Source organism: Trematomus bernacchii, unplaced genomic scaffold (assembly GCF_902827165.1).
Source record: "Trematomus bernacchii unplaced genomic scaffold, fTreBer1.1, whole genome shotgun sequence".
NCBI lineage: Eukaryota > Metazoa > Chordata > Actinopteri > Perciformes > Nototheniidae > Trematomus > Trematomus bernacchii.
Window position 1 is genome coordinate 475,530 of NW_022987787.1, and position 18,752 is coordinate 494,281.

An 18,752-nucleotide genomic window follows, 5' to 3' on the forward strand; every position below is an offset into this window, starting at 1 on the left:
TATTTTGTGTGCTGCTGTTTGTTGTAGGATTGGCGCTGACGCTGGACGTCCCTTTGGGTGCCATCGGTCGGGTGGAGAAGATGGGCGGGCTTCGAGCAGAGGGGAACACTCCTACGGCCTGGACATCACCTGCAAGGTGTGTGTGTGTGTGTGTGTGTGTGTTGTGTGTGTGTGTGTGTGTGTGTGTGTTGTGTGTGTGTGTGTGTGTGTGTGTGTGTGTGTGTGTGTGTGTGTGTGTGTGTGTGTGTGTGTGTGTGTGTTTGGTGTGTGTGTGTGTGTGTGTGTGTGTGTGTGTGTGTGTGTGTGTGTTGTGTGTGTGTGTGTGTTGTGTGTGTGTGTGTGTGTGTGTGTGTGTGTGTGTGTTTGTGGTGTGTGTGTGTGTGTGTGTGTGTCGTTGTGTGCTGTCGTGTCGTGTGTGTGTGGGTGTTGTGTTGTGTGTGTGTGTTGTGTGTGTGTGTGTGTGGTGTGTGTGTTGTGTGTTGTGTGTGGTGTGTGGTGTGTGTGTGTGTGTGTGTGTGTGTGTGTGTGTGTGTTGTGGTGTGTGTGTGTGGGTGTGCTCGTGTGGTGTGTGTGTGTGTGTTGTGGTGTGTGTGTTGTCCGTGGTGTGTGTGTAGCTGTGTTGTGATGTGTGTGTGTGTATTGTGTGTGTGTATTGTGTGTATTGTGTGTGTGTGTGTGCCCCCCCCCTCGGGCCCTCCCCTTTCTTCCCCCCCCCCTTTTCCTCCCCCCCCCGTCTGCCCCTTGCCCCCCTTCCTCTGCTCCTTCTGGCCTCCTTTCCTTTTTTCTCTGAGGCAAGAATATTATTAGTCATTATAATGATATAAGGCTGGGCTGCTGCCTGACTCACTGCTGCTGTTTTCCTTCGATTATGAGAAAGGACCACATGTTGTCGGATATTAACTCTGTGCTTTGGCAATGAAGGCCAGCTTTTGATAAGATGCGCTTCAGTGGCTTGGATGTGGAAGGCGACTTTTTGTTATCCACACTTTGACATTTCCTACCGAGACAAGAATCAACGTAATGAGGCAGCAGCTCAGTATGAAGTTGGAGGGGTTTCCCAGCTGACGTTACAGAGCACACTCATCGCAGTCAATCCTGGGGACTTATGGACCAATGAAAAATTACTCGACTAAGATTTTAGCCGACTAACGTTCAGTCTACTATATGAAGGCAGCTCTACTGCTAGCTGATAGTTGGTGCTTGTACTACCTCACAAATTAAAGGAGACATGTGGAGCTTTCTAAACAAACAGGAAGTCAAAACCTCTGCAGGGTACCTTTAAGAAATTGCAGCTAGCCGTGGCCGCCGCTCAGCCAGGCATCACTATCCGGATATCTGACTGCTGTGGTAATGAGTTATTTTTAAAGAGTGACAGTGTGGAATACTCTATTAGTAATGAGTTCTAAATTCAATCACACTTATTTTCTTCTTCTGCAGTACTGTCTTAGATGCTGTGTGTGTGTTGGTGGTTAAGTGGTTGATCTTCTCTTTCCGCAGGACATGAGGAACTTGAGGTTCGCCCTGAAGCAGGAAGGTCACAGCAGGAGAGATATCTTCGAGCTCATCTTCAAATACGCCTTCCCCGTCTCACATGGTCTGGTAAGGCAGCTTCTCACGCTACTGCCCCCTACTGACCGACACACAAAAGGGTGATTGGCTAGCAAATGAATTCAATTCAGATACAGAAGGAACCCCTATTTTCTCAGATGGTTTGATCTACATTGGTTGGATAAGCCTGTGTTCAACACTACACAATCTAGAGCAAAATCAACATTATGTACTGTATGTAAGAATCACTTTAAACAGAACACTCCCCTGCCTTTTAGTTTGAAAACAAGTCCAGTTTTGATCCTTGAGTGTATCAGCTCTTGTGTGTCACAAAAAAATGTGGATGTCTGTGTAAAAGAAAAACTGCCATAACATTATTAATTCATATAATTTCCCACTTTCCATTTTTGACCAGCTTCTGTCGTGAACATCACTACCAAATATTCATTTGTTTTAAAGATTTTGTAACTTTTTAAATGCTAATTTGTGTACATAAAGACCACCGATACAGCCACAATGTTCCTAGTGGAAACGAGGTTGCACATAAGGAAGTTGCTCAATTGGAACGTTGTAAAAACTATTATCTTTAAAGCCAGGGCTTCATATTAAAAGCCTGATATTATTGAATGTATGATTTTCTGCTGTAATGGCCCTGGGATCAAAACATGTTTTTTTTGTATGGGTTTGAATGTGTATAAATCTGTCCTTTATATGGTGTGAGTATATGGTGCTACAATTTTATAATAGATCAATCAAAGCAGCTGAGATTGAACTTCCAAAATTGGGAAAAAACTCAAACAAACTGTGCCATATGAATTAACACAGCCAACATGATCCGATATCCACAAATGTCCCTAGTGATACACAGGGGTGAAAGCAGCAAACCATATTAGCTGAGAAAGGACATGTCCTCCTAGGGCTGTGCGATTATGGCAAAAATCATAATCACGATTATTTTGGTCAATAATTGATATCACGATTATTAAATACGATTATTCATGACTTTGAAAACATCCATTTATTGAACTTTTAAATACAAATAATAATTTGAACAGTATCTTTTAACTGTTGATTTCCCTGAACGTATAATTCAACTGAAAACCAATACAAAAATAAATAAAATAAATGATACATTTATATTTACATTTAAATAAATAATATCAAAATAATAAATACCAATAAACAAGATCAACAAATATTTTGGAGTGCACTTCAACAAGCTACTAAACATATATAAATATGATAAATACAAATAAATTAGATCAAATATGTTGCAGTGCACTGTCACAACCTAGCAAAGCAAAATAATCCTTTTTTTCGATTATGTTGTTTTCGTAATTGTGGCAGGCCAAAATCGTAATTGCGATTTAAAATACGATTAATTGCACAGCCCTATGTCCTCCTGCATTGCTTCAAAGCCCAGTGTTTATGCAAGTGTTGAATGCAGAGATGCAGCCCCCTCAAGCCATCAGCTGCCCACCCACACCACAGCTCCATCAGCTGGGCTAATACTCCTGCATGCTCCATGTGTGTCAGAGCTAGCCTCAGCAGAGCTAATGTCTCTAATATGGGCCAGTGGACACATTAGAATCTGTACATTTATTCTGCCAAATACCCCCTGGCTGTACCGGACACCAACCAAGCAGGCAGCGTTTGTATTAAGGATTTTTTTATAGCTCATGTTTTACTCACACGAGTGAATTCAGACATTCACTGTTCAATTTCTGAATGAAGAACTGGGGCACATCTTTCTGGCTTAGAAGTAGAAAATAACCCAAACAAGAACAAAAGTAAGCCGTGACTCCAAATGGATCATGGAGCGGGTTCTGCCCTCTGTAACTGGAAGCTAAATATTTAGATATTTAAAACATGAAACAGTTTCGGGGTGAACACGAAGCATGTTTTTGTAGTAGTTTCATCAGTCCTTAATTGATCGATCAATAAACTGAACACCAATCAATTAGTTGTTACAGTCATTTATCAAGTTCTAGCTACTCTCTTGTAAACTGAATACCTTTTTTGACTGTTGGTTAGACAGAAAAAATCACTTTAAAAGATGTTCAAATACATCATATGTCTCAGTTCTACGATAATAAATAAAAGGGGAAAGTAATTTGACATTTGATATTTGAAATAACTTCGACCATCACACCAACCTGAAAACATGTTTTTACAAACAAAACTTACAAAATGGTTTTGTTATCAATTGTTCCTTGTGCGGGAATGCTAATGTGATCATTCAAATAATAGTGTTATTACATGTGAGTATCAGTGGGGAAACACACCAGTTTCTCCCCAGAATCTGACCAAAAGTGACCTGTAAATCAGTTCTTCTCAGGGTCCCTGTCCTGCTGCTAAAACCTTACTATCCTAAAATCCTATTCATAAAAATGCTCCTTGTCTCCTTTGGGTGCAGCCACTGTTTGCATATGTGACTCAGGAGAAGTACGGGGAGAGCGGCTGGGACATCTACAAACCCATAGAGGAGTTCAGACGGCAGGTAAGGCAGCTTTAGGACTCTACTATTACAGGCATAGCTCCGTTTTGTTTGTCAAATACACCCTAAGTTGAGAAAAAAGTAGAAAAGGAGCATTTCTGCGTATGAAGTGACCAACTGATCATTTTCCTTCGCAGGGCTTACCCAATAACAAGTGGCGCATCACCTTCATCAATAAGAACTACGAGCTGTGCGACACCTACCCCACCGTGCTGGCCGTACCCTTTAAGAGTAAAGAGGAGGACCTCAGGAGAGTGGCAGCCTTCAGGTCCAGAGGACGCATACCCGTGAGTCCAAACAGATCTGCATTCAACTGATTTCAACCAATCAGCTGTTGGTATGGTACTGCACTGGACCCTGTCCTGCGCTGGACCCTGTCCTGCGCTGGACCCTGTCCTGCGCTGGACCCTGTCCTGCACATGCTGCAACTATAACAACAGTTTCCAAGAAAAACAACACACACCGCTACTAACAGTTTGACTCTTTTCACTTTGACTTCTCTATATTTAAATGTTTCTGTGATATAGTATGTCATTGAATACGACCCACTCCTCCAAATAATAGCTAATTGCGATCTTTTCAAGTGGTATTTTTAAATGTTCATATTATGTTGGAGCGATTGTTTTTTTTTCGCCTCTTTATTCTCATAACAAATATATCAAATTATTTTGGTGTGATTTCTTTCTTTCTTCCAAGAAGATCTATACCAAACCAATATGTTTAGTTAATTCTGGAGAATACGGTTTGAAGGCTGGGTTATCTCTGCTGCTCCATAAGACTTGATTCAAACTAGTCAAGTCCACAGTTTGTTTTCGATCAGATTTACACTAATTGTGCACCCAAGTCTAAACTGTGGTTTCATCAGCCTGCTCTCGTGTCCGTTGCAGTAAAACGTTGTGCTTTTATTCAGTCTTTTTTGACTTTTTCAATCCACCTGACTCAGTTGAATGTATTTCAGGTCCTGTCGTGGATCCACAGGGAGAACCAGGCGGTGATCGCCCGCTGCAGTCAGCCTCTGGTCGGGATGTCCGGGAAGAGAAACAAAGACGACGAGCGCTACCTGGACGTGATCAGAGAGGCCAACGACACCTCCAAACTCACCATCTTCGACGCCCGGCCCAGCGTCAACGCCGTGGCTAACAAGGTGAGGGGGGGGGGGGGGGGACTCTCAGGGGTCAAAGGGGTGGTCTGACAGAAAACACTTCCCCCCCCCATCAGGCTGTCAGAAACAGCGGTACTGAGTGGGATGGAAAGCAGCAGATGGAGAGGTCACTCCTGAGAAAGCTTACTGTGATTATGGCATGGCGGTTTTCCTTTGAATAGAGTGAGAATAAGTGGAAAATAATAAATAAATGATTTATTTGCATTACAAACGAATCTATTAAAATATATTTTCAATTCATTAAATAGTATAACAAATGAAATAGCATCCACTGTTTCAAGATGACAAATGATGTCACGTTTTGTGCGACCAGCAGTCAAAAATCCCAATGTATTCAGTATAACGGACCGTCTACACAGCAGCGTTAAAAAAATCTTGAAACGCTTCTGCCCATTCACTTTGAATGGGGTGACGTCACTTTCCCTCACTTTTCGCCGAACTGCATTGTGGGCAGGCGAGCGGAGATTTTGAGGATTTTGAGGATTCAAAGTTGAACAATGTTCAACTTTTGAGGCTGAGGTGGAAGCGGCAGCCAATCAAATCCAGTGTACGCAAATCTGACCGTTCAAGCTCTAGCCAATCAAACGGCGTGTATGCTGGGAGAGACATACCGCAGGTCATTTCCTCATATTCCAAACAATGGAGGAGAAATTAGCGGTAGGGAATCACCCGGTGCTTTATGACCAGACCTACCGGGATATAAACCGGAGGAGCCAGGCATGGAGGGAGGTGGCAGAGACAGTGGTATGTTTTCGCCTGTTTTGGGGAGTTTATATCCAGTTTACTTCGGGCTTTTTGGCTTCGTATGTCGGGGGCGAGAGATTCATGTGATTGGTTGTTCGCAAAAAATCCCCAAGCTTCAGATACGCCCACCTCCAAGATTTTTTTAACGCTGCTGTGGAGACGTTCCGTAAAACAAAATCAGAATTAAATAGTCATTCAACATTTTTTATATATTTTACCGTTATATATTTTTAATATTGTAAGTCTGTGTTCTCATCCCAATTTTCTATCCACATAAAGAATCTTTTTTGTATTTCACTAGTGGCTGGGGTAGGAAGTTGATGTATTGATTGAAAAAAATGCCAGTTCTTAATGTGCAATGGAAACTTTGGAGACTTTTTTTTATGATCAAACATAAAACATGCATCCATAAAACAAACAGAAACGCCACATTCCCATCGTATGGTCCACATTTTCTTTCTCTCCGTTTGAGCTTTGACTCTTTTTACAAAACCTTGTTGCAAACTGTTCTTCTGCAACAGCCGGCATCTTTGAGAATTCTGTTAGCGACTATTTATCTCATGCGTTAATATCGGGATGTTTTCATAACAGTAGAAGGAACTATAACTAGCTTGACTCGTGTATCCTATATTCTATAATCAAGGAGTGCCACAATATGTGTTTTGTTAGTCCTGGAGATAATGAAAGAATCAAACTATCTAGGTCACAAACAAAACATATTCAGTCTTTTGAAATCTGACCTGAGGATTAAGGCCTGGGAGTGGAATCTTCAGTATCAACATTTATAAAGATGACATTTCTGATTCATGTGTAACGTGTGTCAGGCTGCTCTGTTGTCATGGGGTGTCGTACATGGTCATCTCCTGTAGTCCCTATCTGTTTGCAATAGTATATACACTTCAAATAATGAAAATATGATGTACTCTTAGAACAAAATCAATTTGTGCCGAACATATTGAACTTTTTTTGTCAATTTCAGAGATTTATTCATCGTATTATTTTGGCATTAGTTAGTATTTTGGATCATGAGCTGCATTGCTTGAAACACAAACATTTTCTTCACAGTTAAACATACTCTCTTTTATGGGTATTTAGTATTTCCCCTAGAGAATCATAATCAATCAGTACTTTATTTATTTCCAGGGAAATTGGGTTTTGTGATAGTTGCTCCATTTATAAAAATAAATAAATAAAAAAGGTTAGAAGTAAGAATATGCAATAAATAAAATAAAATATGTATATACACAGAATAAGTTAAAGTAAGAATGTGCTATTGAAAGATTAAATAAATAACATTAAATAGATTAAAGATATTTACATGAACATAAAAAATTAAAGATGACTGCAATCAAAAGTAAAAAAAATGAATCAAAGCCATTAGAATAAATATATTTATATAAGAAAAGAAGATTAAAGGTGGGGTAGGTAAGTTTGAGAAACCGGCTCGAGATACACTTTTTGTTATATTCCATGGAATGCTCTTAACATCCCGATAGCAATGAATATCTGAAGTGCTTTGACAAAAAATCCATAAAAAAATATCATCTGTGGAAGCTGTAATACTGTAAAAAGCACGACCAATCATTTTAGCCGGCCCGGCTAAAATAACTGGATGGCCTACCTGCCTGTCAGCCTTCCATCTGTGCACAAACTTATCTCGTGCCCTCATTGGTCATGTGCGCGTTCGTGTGTGTTGGAGGAGGGGCTCTGTAAGGAAGTGGCAGATTTTCTCCGGTTGTGTATTTTCAAATTCTAGCGATCTCGAGCCGGTTTCTCAAACTTACCTACCCTACCTTTAAAGTAGGATTGTGTAATAAAACATATTATATAAACAAATTGAATAAATAGATATATATATATATATATATATATATATTTTTTTTTTTTTTTTTCACTATATAGTGAACATGTACAATAAATTAGACATGATATAAATAAATTAGAGGATGATAGCTAATGATATTTAGATTCCCCTCAGCAACTGTCCACCTCCGTATAGGGGGAAACATCCATTGGACCAACACTTTTATTCAGAAAAAACACACTTCTAATACATTTGTGTAATGAATCCTAATGTTTTTCGGGGGCCCCATGTTGAACACTTCCTGAAACAGAAGGTTTCATTTAATGTTGTATCTTGATGTCCCTCCCCAGGCCACAGGAGGAGGCTACGAGGGCGACGAGTACCAAAACGCAGAGCTGGTCTTCCTGGACATCCAGAACATCCACGTCATGAGGGAGTCCCTGAAGAAGCTCAAAGACATTGTGTACCCCAACGTGGAGGACTCTCATTGGCTGTCCAGTCTAGAGTCCACACATTGGCTAGAACACGTTAAGGTCAGAAAAAGAGTCATCGCTTCATTTAGTGCCTTTTTATAGCAGGAAAGTCAAACATAAAGGTTGTAAAGGTTAGAAATGACTATGTGAATGTCAGTCAGCATCTTCAGTACAAAAGAGTTTGGTTTAACTTAACCTTCCTCCTTAATAGTCCCATGGTAGTTTGTATGGTGGTGTGTCAGGATTACTAAACAGATGTGGAAATTAATGTACAATCATTTCTAAGTCTTGAAGAAATGTTTTGATCATAAAGTAAAATATTATATTGATCAGTTCCAGATACCGCTGACTAAATGTTTTCTGCCTTTGTCCCCTCTTAAATATATAAATAGAAATACTGGTTTCTAAAAGTCCTTTGTGTGTGCAGCTGGTGTTGTCAGGAGCCATCCAAGGTAGCAGACAAGGTCTCCAGCGGACAGTCTGTGGTGGTGCACTGCAGCGACGGCTGGGACCGCACCGCTCAGCTCACCTCTCTGGCCATGCTGATGCTGGACAGTCACTACAGAACGCTCCGAGGCTTCCAGGTCAGTAACAGCACAGCAGCATGATGACAGGAGAGTGCTCATCCACACCAGAGAGCAGCACCGTTAGCTTCAATCGCACCAGTGCAGCGCTTTCACTGCACTTAGCAGTAATGGAATGTCTCTTGTTGAAGCTTTAGTGAGATGAATGGACAGGAAGTGAAGCTCTGTGTTGTTTCAGGTGCTGATCGAGAAGGAGTGGATCAGCTTTGGGCACAAATTTGCTTCGGTAAGTAACTCCTCTCTTTAGAATCAATCGGTTGAGCTTTGTCTTTTTTTAATATCAATAATTGCCATTTAGCAAAGCTGAATGTCTACATATTCATTTATGTTCGTACTATATGGTCCTGAAACCCAGAAATAACTAACCATTGGACCACTTCCGCTTCCTTTGTCTCCAAGTCAGAGGTTTTTTTTAACGTGTTTGTGGTTAGAAGCCTGACATAAGGTCTGTGGTTAACACAAGCTGCAGAGTTTTTCACGTTTTGTTTTCCGATATAAAATACGTCATTGATATTTATGTTCAGCCATGCAACCGTGATGTAGTTCACTAGCTTAGCGTTAGCTTTTAACTTCGGGCAATTGTATTTAGGCTTAAGAATCACAAAGTGGTGTTAATATGTGGAAATGATCCTGCTAAAAGGTTGAATGTGTGAGTGCCGCAGATCTTATTTTCTGCAACATACTGAAATGCAAAGGGGTAAACCCATTGCTTTTGTAGAGGGACCCCCTAGCGATGCTACATTCTGGGTCAGCCTACAAAACATTGATCATCACTGCACAATTCTATACGCATTGTTTTATTCCACTGTACAGTATTTAGTTTTACATTCATTTTTTATTTATCTGAATTGACTTGAACCTTAGGGTCCCCTGCACCCTTCTCTTGCACTATTTTATTTCTATTTCTTCTTGCACTAGCTTTATTTCTCGGTGTGTTGCACTGTACGAGACTTAAGATTTGTATTGCCAAAACTACGGTTCAGCTGTTACAGTATACATTTCACTATAAAGTATTTGAGCTTCAATCTTGAATGTTGTCCCTATATCTAAAAAAAAGTGTTAGTTAAGCATCGTGTGTGTGTGTGTGTGTGTGTGTAGAGGATAGGTCACGGCGACAAGAACCACGCGGATCAGGACCGATCCCCCATCTTCGTGCAGTTCATCGACTGCGTGTGGCAGATGACTAAACAGGTCTGTATCTGAGTCATCACGCTGCATATTAGCGTGTGGGAACTTACCCTCAAAGGCATTTCTATCATCCGTCACATGGGTGCTATAATAGTCTCATTTAAACCAAGATGAGAGGCTTTTCCATATGTATAGCTCGAGCCGGCAGTTGGGGTTTAATTAGATGAAATTGCCACAAACGTCCTCCTGAAAAGACACCGCTGCACTCTTTAAATCATGGAAGCAGAGTAGAATGTCTTTGGTGCGCAGAACTCGTGGGAGTCTTATTTAGCTGTTTTGGTTTATGTAAGTGCAGCAGCTCAAAGTGCAAAAAGGCGGATTATAAATATATATTGGAGGTTGTGGTGGTTAATAAACACAGCAGAGAGACTGCACATTTGTAGTTTTATGTGTGTCCTGCTGCATGCTGGGATTTAATGAGCTGAAGGAGAGGTTTTTAATTTCAAATCAAGCAGCTGTGGACAACTCGTACTGAGAGTCAGTAGACTAGTGAGCTACATTTCCCTACATGTAACTGTCCTTTTTCGCTGTTTCTAACCTTTTTTAGAATGTTTTACGAATGTGAAGGTGTACTGGAGTGCTTTAAAAGGCGCCTCTAAATAAATGGTATTATTGATTTTCTTTATTACATAGCTTTTTTAATTAATATATCTATTAATTCATTTGAATTTGTTCATGTATAAATATATACGGAAGGATTAGCAGATGTTCCTGCTTGCACTGATTCAAACAAATGGACTGGATCTGAGGTTTAATTAACATAGTTTGTCTGAATCTTAGCATCTTTAGTCCTGACGTCTGAGCCTTATTATCAACCAAAATATATTTGTTCTGCCTCGTCTGAACAAACCTCCCACATGTTCACGCCTTCCTCTCACCTGAACATGGTGCTCGCTGCAGGAGAGCACAGGTTGCAGCTCTGCATGTGCTGTTAATTGCACCGCGACAAAAAAAGCACCCTGAGTAGGCGCATTTCATCACTTCATGGAGGTGCTATTCACAGTATAACAAAAACAAGGAATTTATCTTAAAGACCAATCCTACAATCTGCTGAGATGAGGAGGCTGAATTTTCTCTCCTCTCAGTTTCCTACAGCCTTTGAGTTCAATGAGCGCCTCCTGCTGACCATCCTGGATCATCTCTACAGCTGCTGCTTCGGGACTTTCCTCTACAACTGTGAGAGTGCACGAGACCAGCACGTAAGACTTTAACACTCCCGTCCCTCCCTAAAGCTGACTTTACCTTGCAGAGGACTATCTCTAAGTGTCTCTCTTTCTCTTCTCTCTGTCCAGGAGGTGAGGCTGAAGACGGTGTCTCTGTGGTCTCTGGTCAACAGTAAGATGGAGATGTATTTAAACCCCTTCTACACCCCCGAGTCCGGCAGGGTCCTCTACCCCGTCGCCAGCATGCGCCACCTAGAGCTGTGGGTAACGTACTACATCCGCTGGAACCCCCGCATCCGACAACAGGTAGGAGGGCCTCTGTGTGTTATATTATACTATGATCTGCTCTAGGCCCCAGACCCATTTAGATTTGTATCAGTTTTAAAGAGGTTTGTTTGAGACTGTATCTACGGCAGTAATTATCTCTTCTTTGTGAAACTAATTGATCAGAACAAGGGCAGTAGGTGACTACTAGACAACTTTATAATGTTGTTATTCATTTGTATAGCCACTGTATGAAAAGAATAGTCTAAATGATTGGAGAAAAAAGTTCCAATGGTATGGGACATTTCTATTTTTATTGAGACTTGAACAAATATATTTATTTTATTTAGTATAGATTCTCCCAAAGATATTTATACAGTAGACAACCAGGCTGTGCTAAAATGGCATTTCATGTTTTGTTGTTGACATTTAACAACCCTTTTTTCTTAACTGTCCATTGCATTTTAATCCCTATATACCCTCACAGTTGCAGGTAAAGATAAAGCCACACATATATCATAAGTATCAATCAACAACTTTATTAATCCCGCAAGGGGCAATTGGTTATGAGCAGCTTATGTCAGGATGTCTTATCTGTAGCATAAGTCCAAAATCTATTTCCAAAAATGGATGCAATCTTTTACATAATTCACAACATATGTATATCATCAACATATTCAACTATAACTCAATATTTGTTGGTGTTCAGCTTTTAAAAAAAACGCATTTTCATGAAGTATGTACTATTTTGCAAGGGAGACACAAACTGACAGGTTATTTATTAAATCAAGTTGATGAATTCCTCATGTATTCTGATGGTGAACTTTTTACTGTGATTATGTTATAAATGATGACCCATATGTGAAGCTTTAATCGCAAACCTCAACATGGCTTCAATACATTTTTTTCTTTTTAAAACCTCTTTCTGTGACGCCTTCGTAAAGTGTGTGTTGTGTGTGTGTGTGTGTGTGTTGCAGCAGCAGAGCCCGGTGGAGCAGCGCTACAAGGAGCTGCTGGCGCTCAGAGACGAGTACTTGAAGAAGCTGGAGGAGCTGCAGCTGTCCGACTCCTCCCCTTCCTCCCGTCTGGCCAACACCCCCAACTCCTCCTCCTCCACCTCCTCCACACCACCACAGCAATACACACAACTACAAACTCCCCTCTGAGGGCTGGTGACACACACACACACACACACACTCAGATCTACTTGTTGACTTGCACTTATGTCCTCTGATTCCTGTCAGTCTCACACACAGGGAACTAATACGTAACGAAGAATGCTAACAAGAGTTTAGATTTGATGGGTTATTCTAACATGTGAGGGTGATTTATGCAATATGTCACAGTACAGCCTTGTCACAAGATTTTTTACACACAGACACACACACACACTCACTCACCACACAGGGAAGCCTTAAAGACATTCAGTGGCTTTCGGTCCAAGGGCTTTTACACACAGGGCACACAGTGGATGTGTATAGGCGTTCATTTATTCTCTTCTATAGGTAGATCCCTTTAGCTGTCATTTGTTATGCTAGGCTAGGCTAACCGTGGAGTCTCTCATGCACAGGTTCAAGTCAAATTAGTGTTGTTTTTGACATTTTAACTCAAAGTGTTATCAATTTCACTTTTTCACGAGATCTTGAACTGCCAACTCCACTCCCCGATGAAAACCCCTGAGACGCACCACAGATTATTTTTGTCAAGCGTAAGAATAGATTGTTTAAATAATATGAGGTAAACAGAAAAAGAGTTATGAAAAAAGGAAACAATACATTTCTTGGAAACACATTTCACAGTGCGCACAAAGCGAGGTTACACTTTTGTCCCTCCTACGTCCCGCTACACAAGCGTTGGTGTCCTGTGTGAACAAAGCGAAATGCTAATCAAGTTTCTCCCTTCGCACACTACTTCCTGCTGCGCTGCACCGCTCCCTTTGCTTTGAGGAAGTGTTAAGAACGGCTGTATATATCAAGCGTTTCAGATTTGGATGGTTGATGTGGAATTAGTTGCTTATCGACTGACGATGAAAAGCTAGCATTGTCACGTTTGGTTAGCCACTGCTAACCGCTAAGCTCGCCTAAGCAGTATTGTTCAGCACTTCCTAAGCTAGAGAGCAAAATTACTTCTAGCCAACTAAAGAGTTTGGCTAGACTCAATCAGTAATATGCTTTAATAAATGCAACTTTGGAAATATTTTCATATGCTCAAGATGATCTAGGGACATGAAGTGGTGCTGGCCCCTGATCCTGGATCCCCTCTTGTGCTTCTGTTCTCAGATCCTGAATGAAAGTCAGCCATGGTCCATGATAGCCTTACCATGCCAAGATGTTTGAAACCAGCACCAGTTATTGGGACAGGGGGCAGAGATTAACCAGTTACTCTCACTCCCCCCCTTTACTTTCTTTTTCTTTTTGTAAACCTGAGTGTTTCTAGATATTCTATCCACAACAAAAGTCCCATATGAAACTTAATCTCATAGCACTTGTGCCTTTTGGACAGGTGTTGATATATCCCCTCCTTGTTTCATGTGGGTCCGTTTTTACATTAGAAAGGGAAGTTTAGGTCAGAATGAATGTTTATTCTCCATTTGCCAGTTATCTGATTAATTGAGGTAACTGTCATTGGATGGACTTGTTTACAACTGCTTGCTTGGTTGTCTCTGCTCATGTTTTTGTCCAATTGGAATCCAGCTTTGTGTGGCAAATTGACTGTTTATCTGAAGATATTGGCTTGGAGATTTGTGCAAAACGGGTTATCAAAACCTAACAAAGATGGCGAAAGCTAAAACAAAATAAAAATTGGGGAAATTATCCTTGATTTTAAATGGAAAGTAACATACAAATGTAAAAGATAAAGGATAAAAATGTCTTTCACATGGAGAATTTAATGGAAGTCAATGTCCACAAAAAATTCCAAAATACATTAATCGATAGGAATGATAATATAGATATTGATGAAATATTTAAATAATAGGGTTTTAGGTTTAAATTAAATCAGTCAAAGTTTAGAGATTTATTTTTTTATCTAAGTGTTCTTTAAAAATAAGGTTAGTGCTATCTCATATTTTTGATATTTTTTGCAAAAAAAAGATACTGAAAATATTGACTAATGACTTATTCTGACATAATAGATCACTACGGACTTACCTAGAGTATTTCCATTTATTTATACTATTTTAGTTCCTGATTTGAATGGGCTTCCATTAAATTCCCCATTAGAACACATGAGAACCAACCTGTCCAAAAAGCACATTCTTTAGTATTCTTTCGTTTTGGTGCTATTTTGAAAGTCTACAGAGCAGTGTGAAGAATCACACATCATGACATGGCATGGACTAAAGTGTGTGTGTGTGTGTGTGTGTGTGTGTGTGTGTGTGTGGTAGTGTTTAAAAGGAATGCCAGAAACGGAATTGTTTGATATGAGGATTTTGCTGCTAACTCTAAGGGCTCGCAGTTTGGTTTGTTAAAAATAATGTATATACCGTATCAATCAGTCCATCATGATGACTAGACTGTTTATTACAATGTTAAGTAGAACTCAGTCTCCCAACATTGGCCCCTAATAAATACCACAGGCTTGATTTCTGAGTACTGTCAATAGAGGATTTAAGTGTGATCATTTCTATGGCCACCACATTGCGATCCCTTCGAGAGGGAAAAAAAATAAAACTTGTCCAAAGCGGATGTGTTCTTTCGCTGATGCCAGCTGTGGTGTCGGTTACATAAAACGAGAATAAAACCAAGTAAAAGGAGCTGCATTTATACCAAATCAGGCATGACGGTGATTGGCGCAGTCCTATCGCGGTGTAGGATTGGCACTTGGTCGATTTGAGTGACACTCGTTGGCTGAAGGCCCATCTGTAACCAATGGCGCATTGATCACCGGTTATGCGATCGGCCACCGAAGTCTGTCATTGGGTTTTCCAAAAGGTGATTCCAGTTTTACGGAATCCCCTATGGCCTTCCACCAAAACCAACTACCAAGATTGAAATGAATGGGAGAACCGTTTTATTTTCACCGCACTGATTTGTTGTGAATTCGACTTGAATATTTCTTCAAAGTAATGCAGGGTAGACAAACCTGGAAATCTACTTGGACCACCACTGTCGATCATGTCCACCTGACACCATACTTGTATCATTTCATTAAAACCTCTTTCCCAAATGAATATAATGCTAGGGGTCGAACGCTGGGGATTATGTTGCTTACCAAATCGCTTTTTTTGGACTTGTTGTATCCTCCACTTTGTGGGATGTAGAAGAATGGGACTTTTCTTATGGAGCTTTTTCCCCCCATTATATTTTCTCTATGGTCACATTGAATTCCTTGAAATAAAACGCCTTCCTGTTGAGAGAGAAATTTGAGTTACGAAGGCTCACATCCCAATATATTTAGCGCTTGGTTGTTAGGACGTCGGAAGCAACAAAGAATTGAGATGATGCATTGTGTGTACAGTGTGACAATTGTGAATGAGGTGCAATAAGTCATTTTTGGGAAGTGTGTCATGTCATGTCCAGATTTGTGCCTTGATTCTTGTGTGAATCGCCTCGTCTGAGAGAACCTACTTCAGCTGTCCTGGGTCATGTTTGAGATTGACTGCTCTGGAGCTCAGGGTTCTAAAGGAGGAAAGCTCTGCATCCTTTGCTCTTGGGAGGATGCCATGCTGTTGTTTATGGGTCTGCGCCAGTTTGAAGCGGGAGGAAATGGGCGTTTACTGCCGGCATTCCGCGAGTAAGTACAGAGTTTAGGACAGGGCCGTTTGCCAAGGTACCTAACGCTGAGTTTAAGGAAGCCTCTGATCCCCTTTAAGTCCTATGTGACTCCTTAACAGATCACACGGTAGCAAGATGAAACTCAAAATGATGGTCAAACTTATAGCCAATGGCCATATATAAATAACAGCAGCGACTTCTATTAGTACAGAGATGCACTAGGTCCAAGAATCATGCACTGATCTTAGACGCATTTTTGAACAATTGAAGTCCCCTCTGGCTTTCTGTTCCATCTTTCAGTATTGATGTTCAGAACAGCTAAAACTCTTGATTTTCTAACAAGGTTGGACAACACTTTGGTTGAACTAGAGCTGAAGTCAATTAGTCCTTTTTCCTCCGAAGGTTCCGAACTGTTGACAGAAGAAAAAGTAGAAGAATTTAAGTGTTGGCCAAGATGAGAGCTGGTTAAAAATGTTCTATATGCTTAGGAAAGTTGCTTTGATGCTCCAATGGCATCCTGCAATTCTTTGTCAGCAACACTTACAGCACCATGGCAGATCAACGTCAGTAACATCTGTCGTTGCGTAACTACGTTGCCAATTAGGGAAGTCGGATTTCTCAAGCCGCATTCTTTTAAAGAATCCATACCTTCCAGATATTGGCCACTGGATCTCGTAGTTTCACGAAAGCATAGGACTTTGGCTACCAGCTAGTATTCAAATCTCAAACATGACTCTTTTCTATGTCTGGGTGGGTTACAGAGTGCAACCTGATCCCTATGTTCACAGAGAGGTGAAATAACATGGGGTTTACCATATGGATACTTTTGACAAGGGGTTGATGTCCTGTATGAAAGCCAGGATCTCATTGAGGGTAATAGGTCAAAGAACAGAAGAAGTCACAGCAACATAAAAAGTGTGCATTGGTCGGGTGGTTGTGTTTTTAGGGAAAAACAGATAAAATCTATTTTTATTATTTTTTACTTTGTACAAGCACCATGATGTAATTACCTCAATCAAAACCTATTTTACTGTCTAAAGTTCTATTGTTGTAAAATACAATTATTTTATGTAGTGTAAAATCTTACAGTTTTATAAAAAAGGAAAGTAATGTTGGTTCAGAAATTGTTGGTATAAATTGTGGATTTCTGCTCTATTGGTTAAGTTGTTTTGTTTTATTTTTGAGGGCATTTCTTTGGTTTGTATTCGCTAACCCAGGATTAAAAACTGAAGCTTGTGGATACTGTCCACTCGTCACAACCTGACATCCTCCTCTCAGTTCTCTGGGGGATCTTTAACCTTCGGTTCACACAATGAATCTGAGAACTCTGTCAATGTTCATTTCAAATGTACTCTTTTATTAATGTAGGGGATTGTAGTTTAAAGGGTTTTGTGTATTAATATAGCCTGCTTTTTAATAAATACACATGAAATGTGTTTCAGGATCATTTGTCATCTACAAGGGAAAGTGAAATCAGAATACATTTCAAATGTATTTCTTTGAATCATGTTATATCCTCTCCAGTTTGTTGGATGGGTCCTGTTGTGTAAATATTACTGATTAAATTAATTTAAGCATTTCTGACTCTGGCTCTTTGCATATGTTATTTAATGATCAATTTCAGATATTTGATTTGTCTTGCTTTTCAATGTGGTCCTTGCTTACTGCATCAATCCATTATACCATGACTGAAGATGCTGAAAACTGTATGCACCTCTTACTTTGGAAATGAATAGAATTAAAACCCTGATCAGCATCAATATGGCAGAGTGCTAATTATGTGATACTTTTAGTACATGAGGTAGGTGTGTTGGGAACCCTCCCAGCATGCAACATGGATATGGATCATGCACGTTCTTCTCTTTTTATTTGTGTTTATTTTCACAGGAAAGTGAATTTGATTGCTTGCTTTATTTCCAAATCCTCTCAAAGTTGTAATTTAAGTTTAAATGTTGCACCCTGACTTGTGTATTTTTCTTTTCTTGTGTTTTAAATGTGTCTACATTTCAGGAAGGAAAAGCCAGTTCTATTTATTGTATCTAAATGGGAGAGAATTCAGCAACATCAGGTGGAAAACCTGAAATCTGAAGAATGGGGGCTAATGGCAGCAAATTCATTTAGTGGTTGGGAGTAATGTATTTATGGCCCCTTTTAACATTTCCTTAAATGTAATGATGATGTAGGCCTACACTAGGCACTACCGTATTCCTCTTTATATAGGTTAGATGTAGTTTTATGTTTTCACATGACATGTTCTTAAAGGAAGTGATCAAAGTGTGGGCTACTATAGCTGCATGAACAAAACAAAGCTATTCTACGCATGCTCAGGCAAGATTAACCAAATGACCTGGTACCGCTGAACATGTATAACTTCCTAAAGCTTGTTGAATCAACGATGGCATGACCTTTGGTGGAATGTAACTAAATACATTTACTCAAGTACTGTACTAAAGTACACATTTGAGGTACTTTTCTTCTTTTAAGTATTTTCATTCTATACTACCTTATACTTGTACTCAACTACATTACTTTATGAATTCAGATTTTGGGGAAAACCTTTAATATATGATGTTTTGGTATAGATTACCATCCAACATATTTACGTAACTA

The 18,752-nt window shown here is 40.0% G+C and overlaps 1 protein-coding gene across 1 annotated transcript in view; it reads left to right on the plus strand.

Moving 5' to 3' along the window:
- Positions 1–17,726, plus strand: part of LOC117497599 (myotubularin-like) — an 18,031-nt gene extending 305 nt beyond the window's left edge. The window contains 14 exon segments of the mRNA XM_034149582.1: positions 28–87; positions 90–136; positions 1,498–1,599; positions 3,965–4,048; positions 4,183–4,332; positions 5,004–5,189; positions 8,106–8,288; positions 8,656–8,679; positions 8,681–8,812; positions 8,991–9,038; positions 9,911–10,003; positions 11,086–11,199; positions 11,293–11,469; positions 12,405–17,726. Of these exon segments, the coding sequence (XP_034005473.1) occupies positions 28–87; positions 90–136; positions 1,498–1,599; positions 3,965–4,048; positions 4,183–4,332; positions 5,004–5,189; positions 8,106–8,288; positions 8,656–8,679; positions 8,681–8,812; positions 8,991–9,038; positions 9,911–10,003; positions 11,086–11,199; positions 11,293–11,469; positions 12,405–12,593 (1,589 nt within the window). The 3' untranslated portion in view covers positions 12,594–17,726.
- Positions 17,727–18,752: the final 1,026 nt, after the last annotated feature.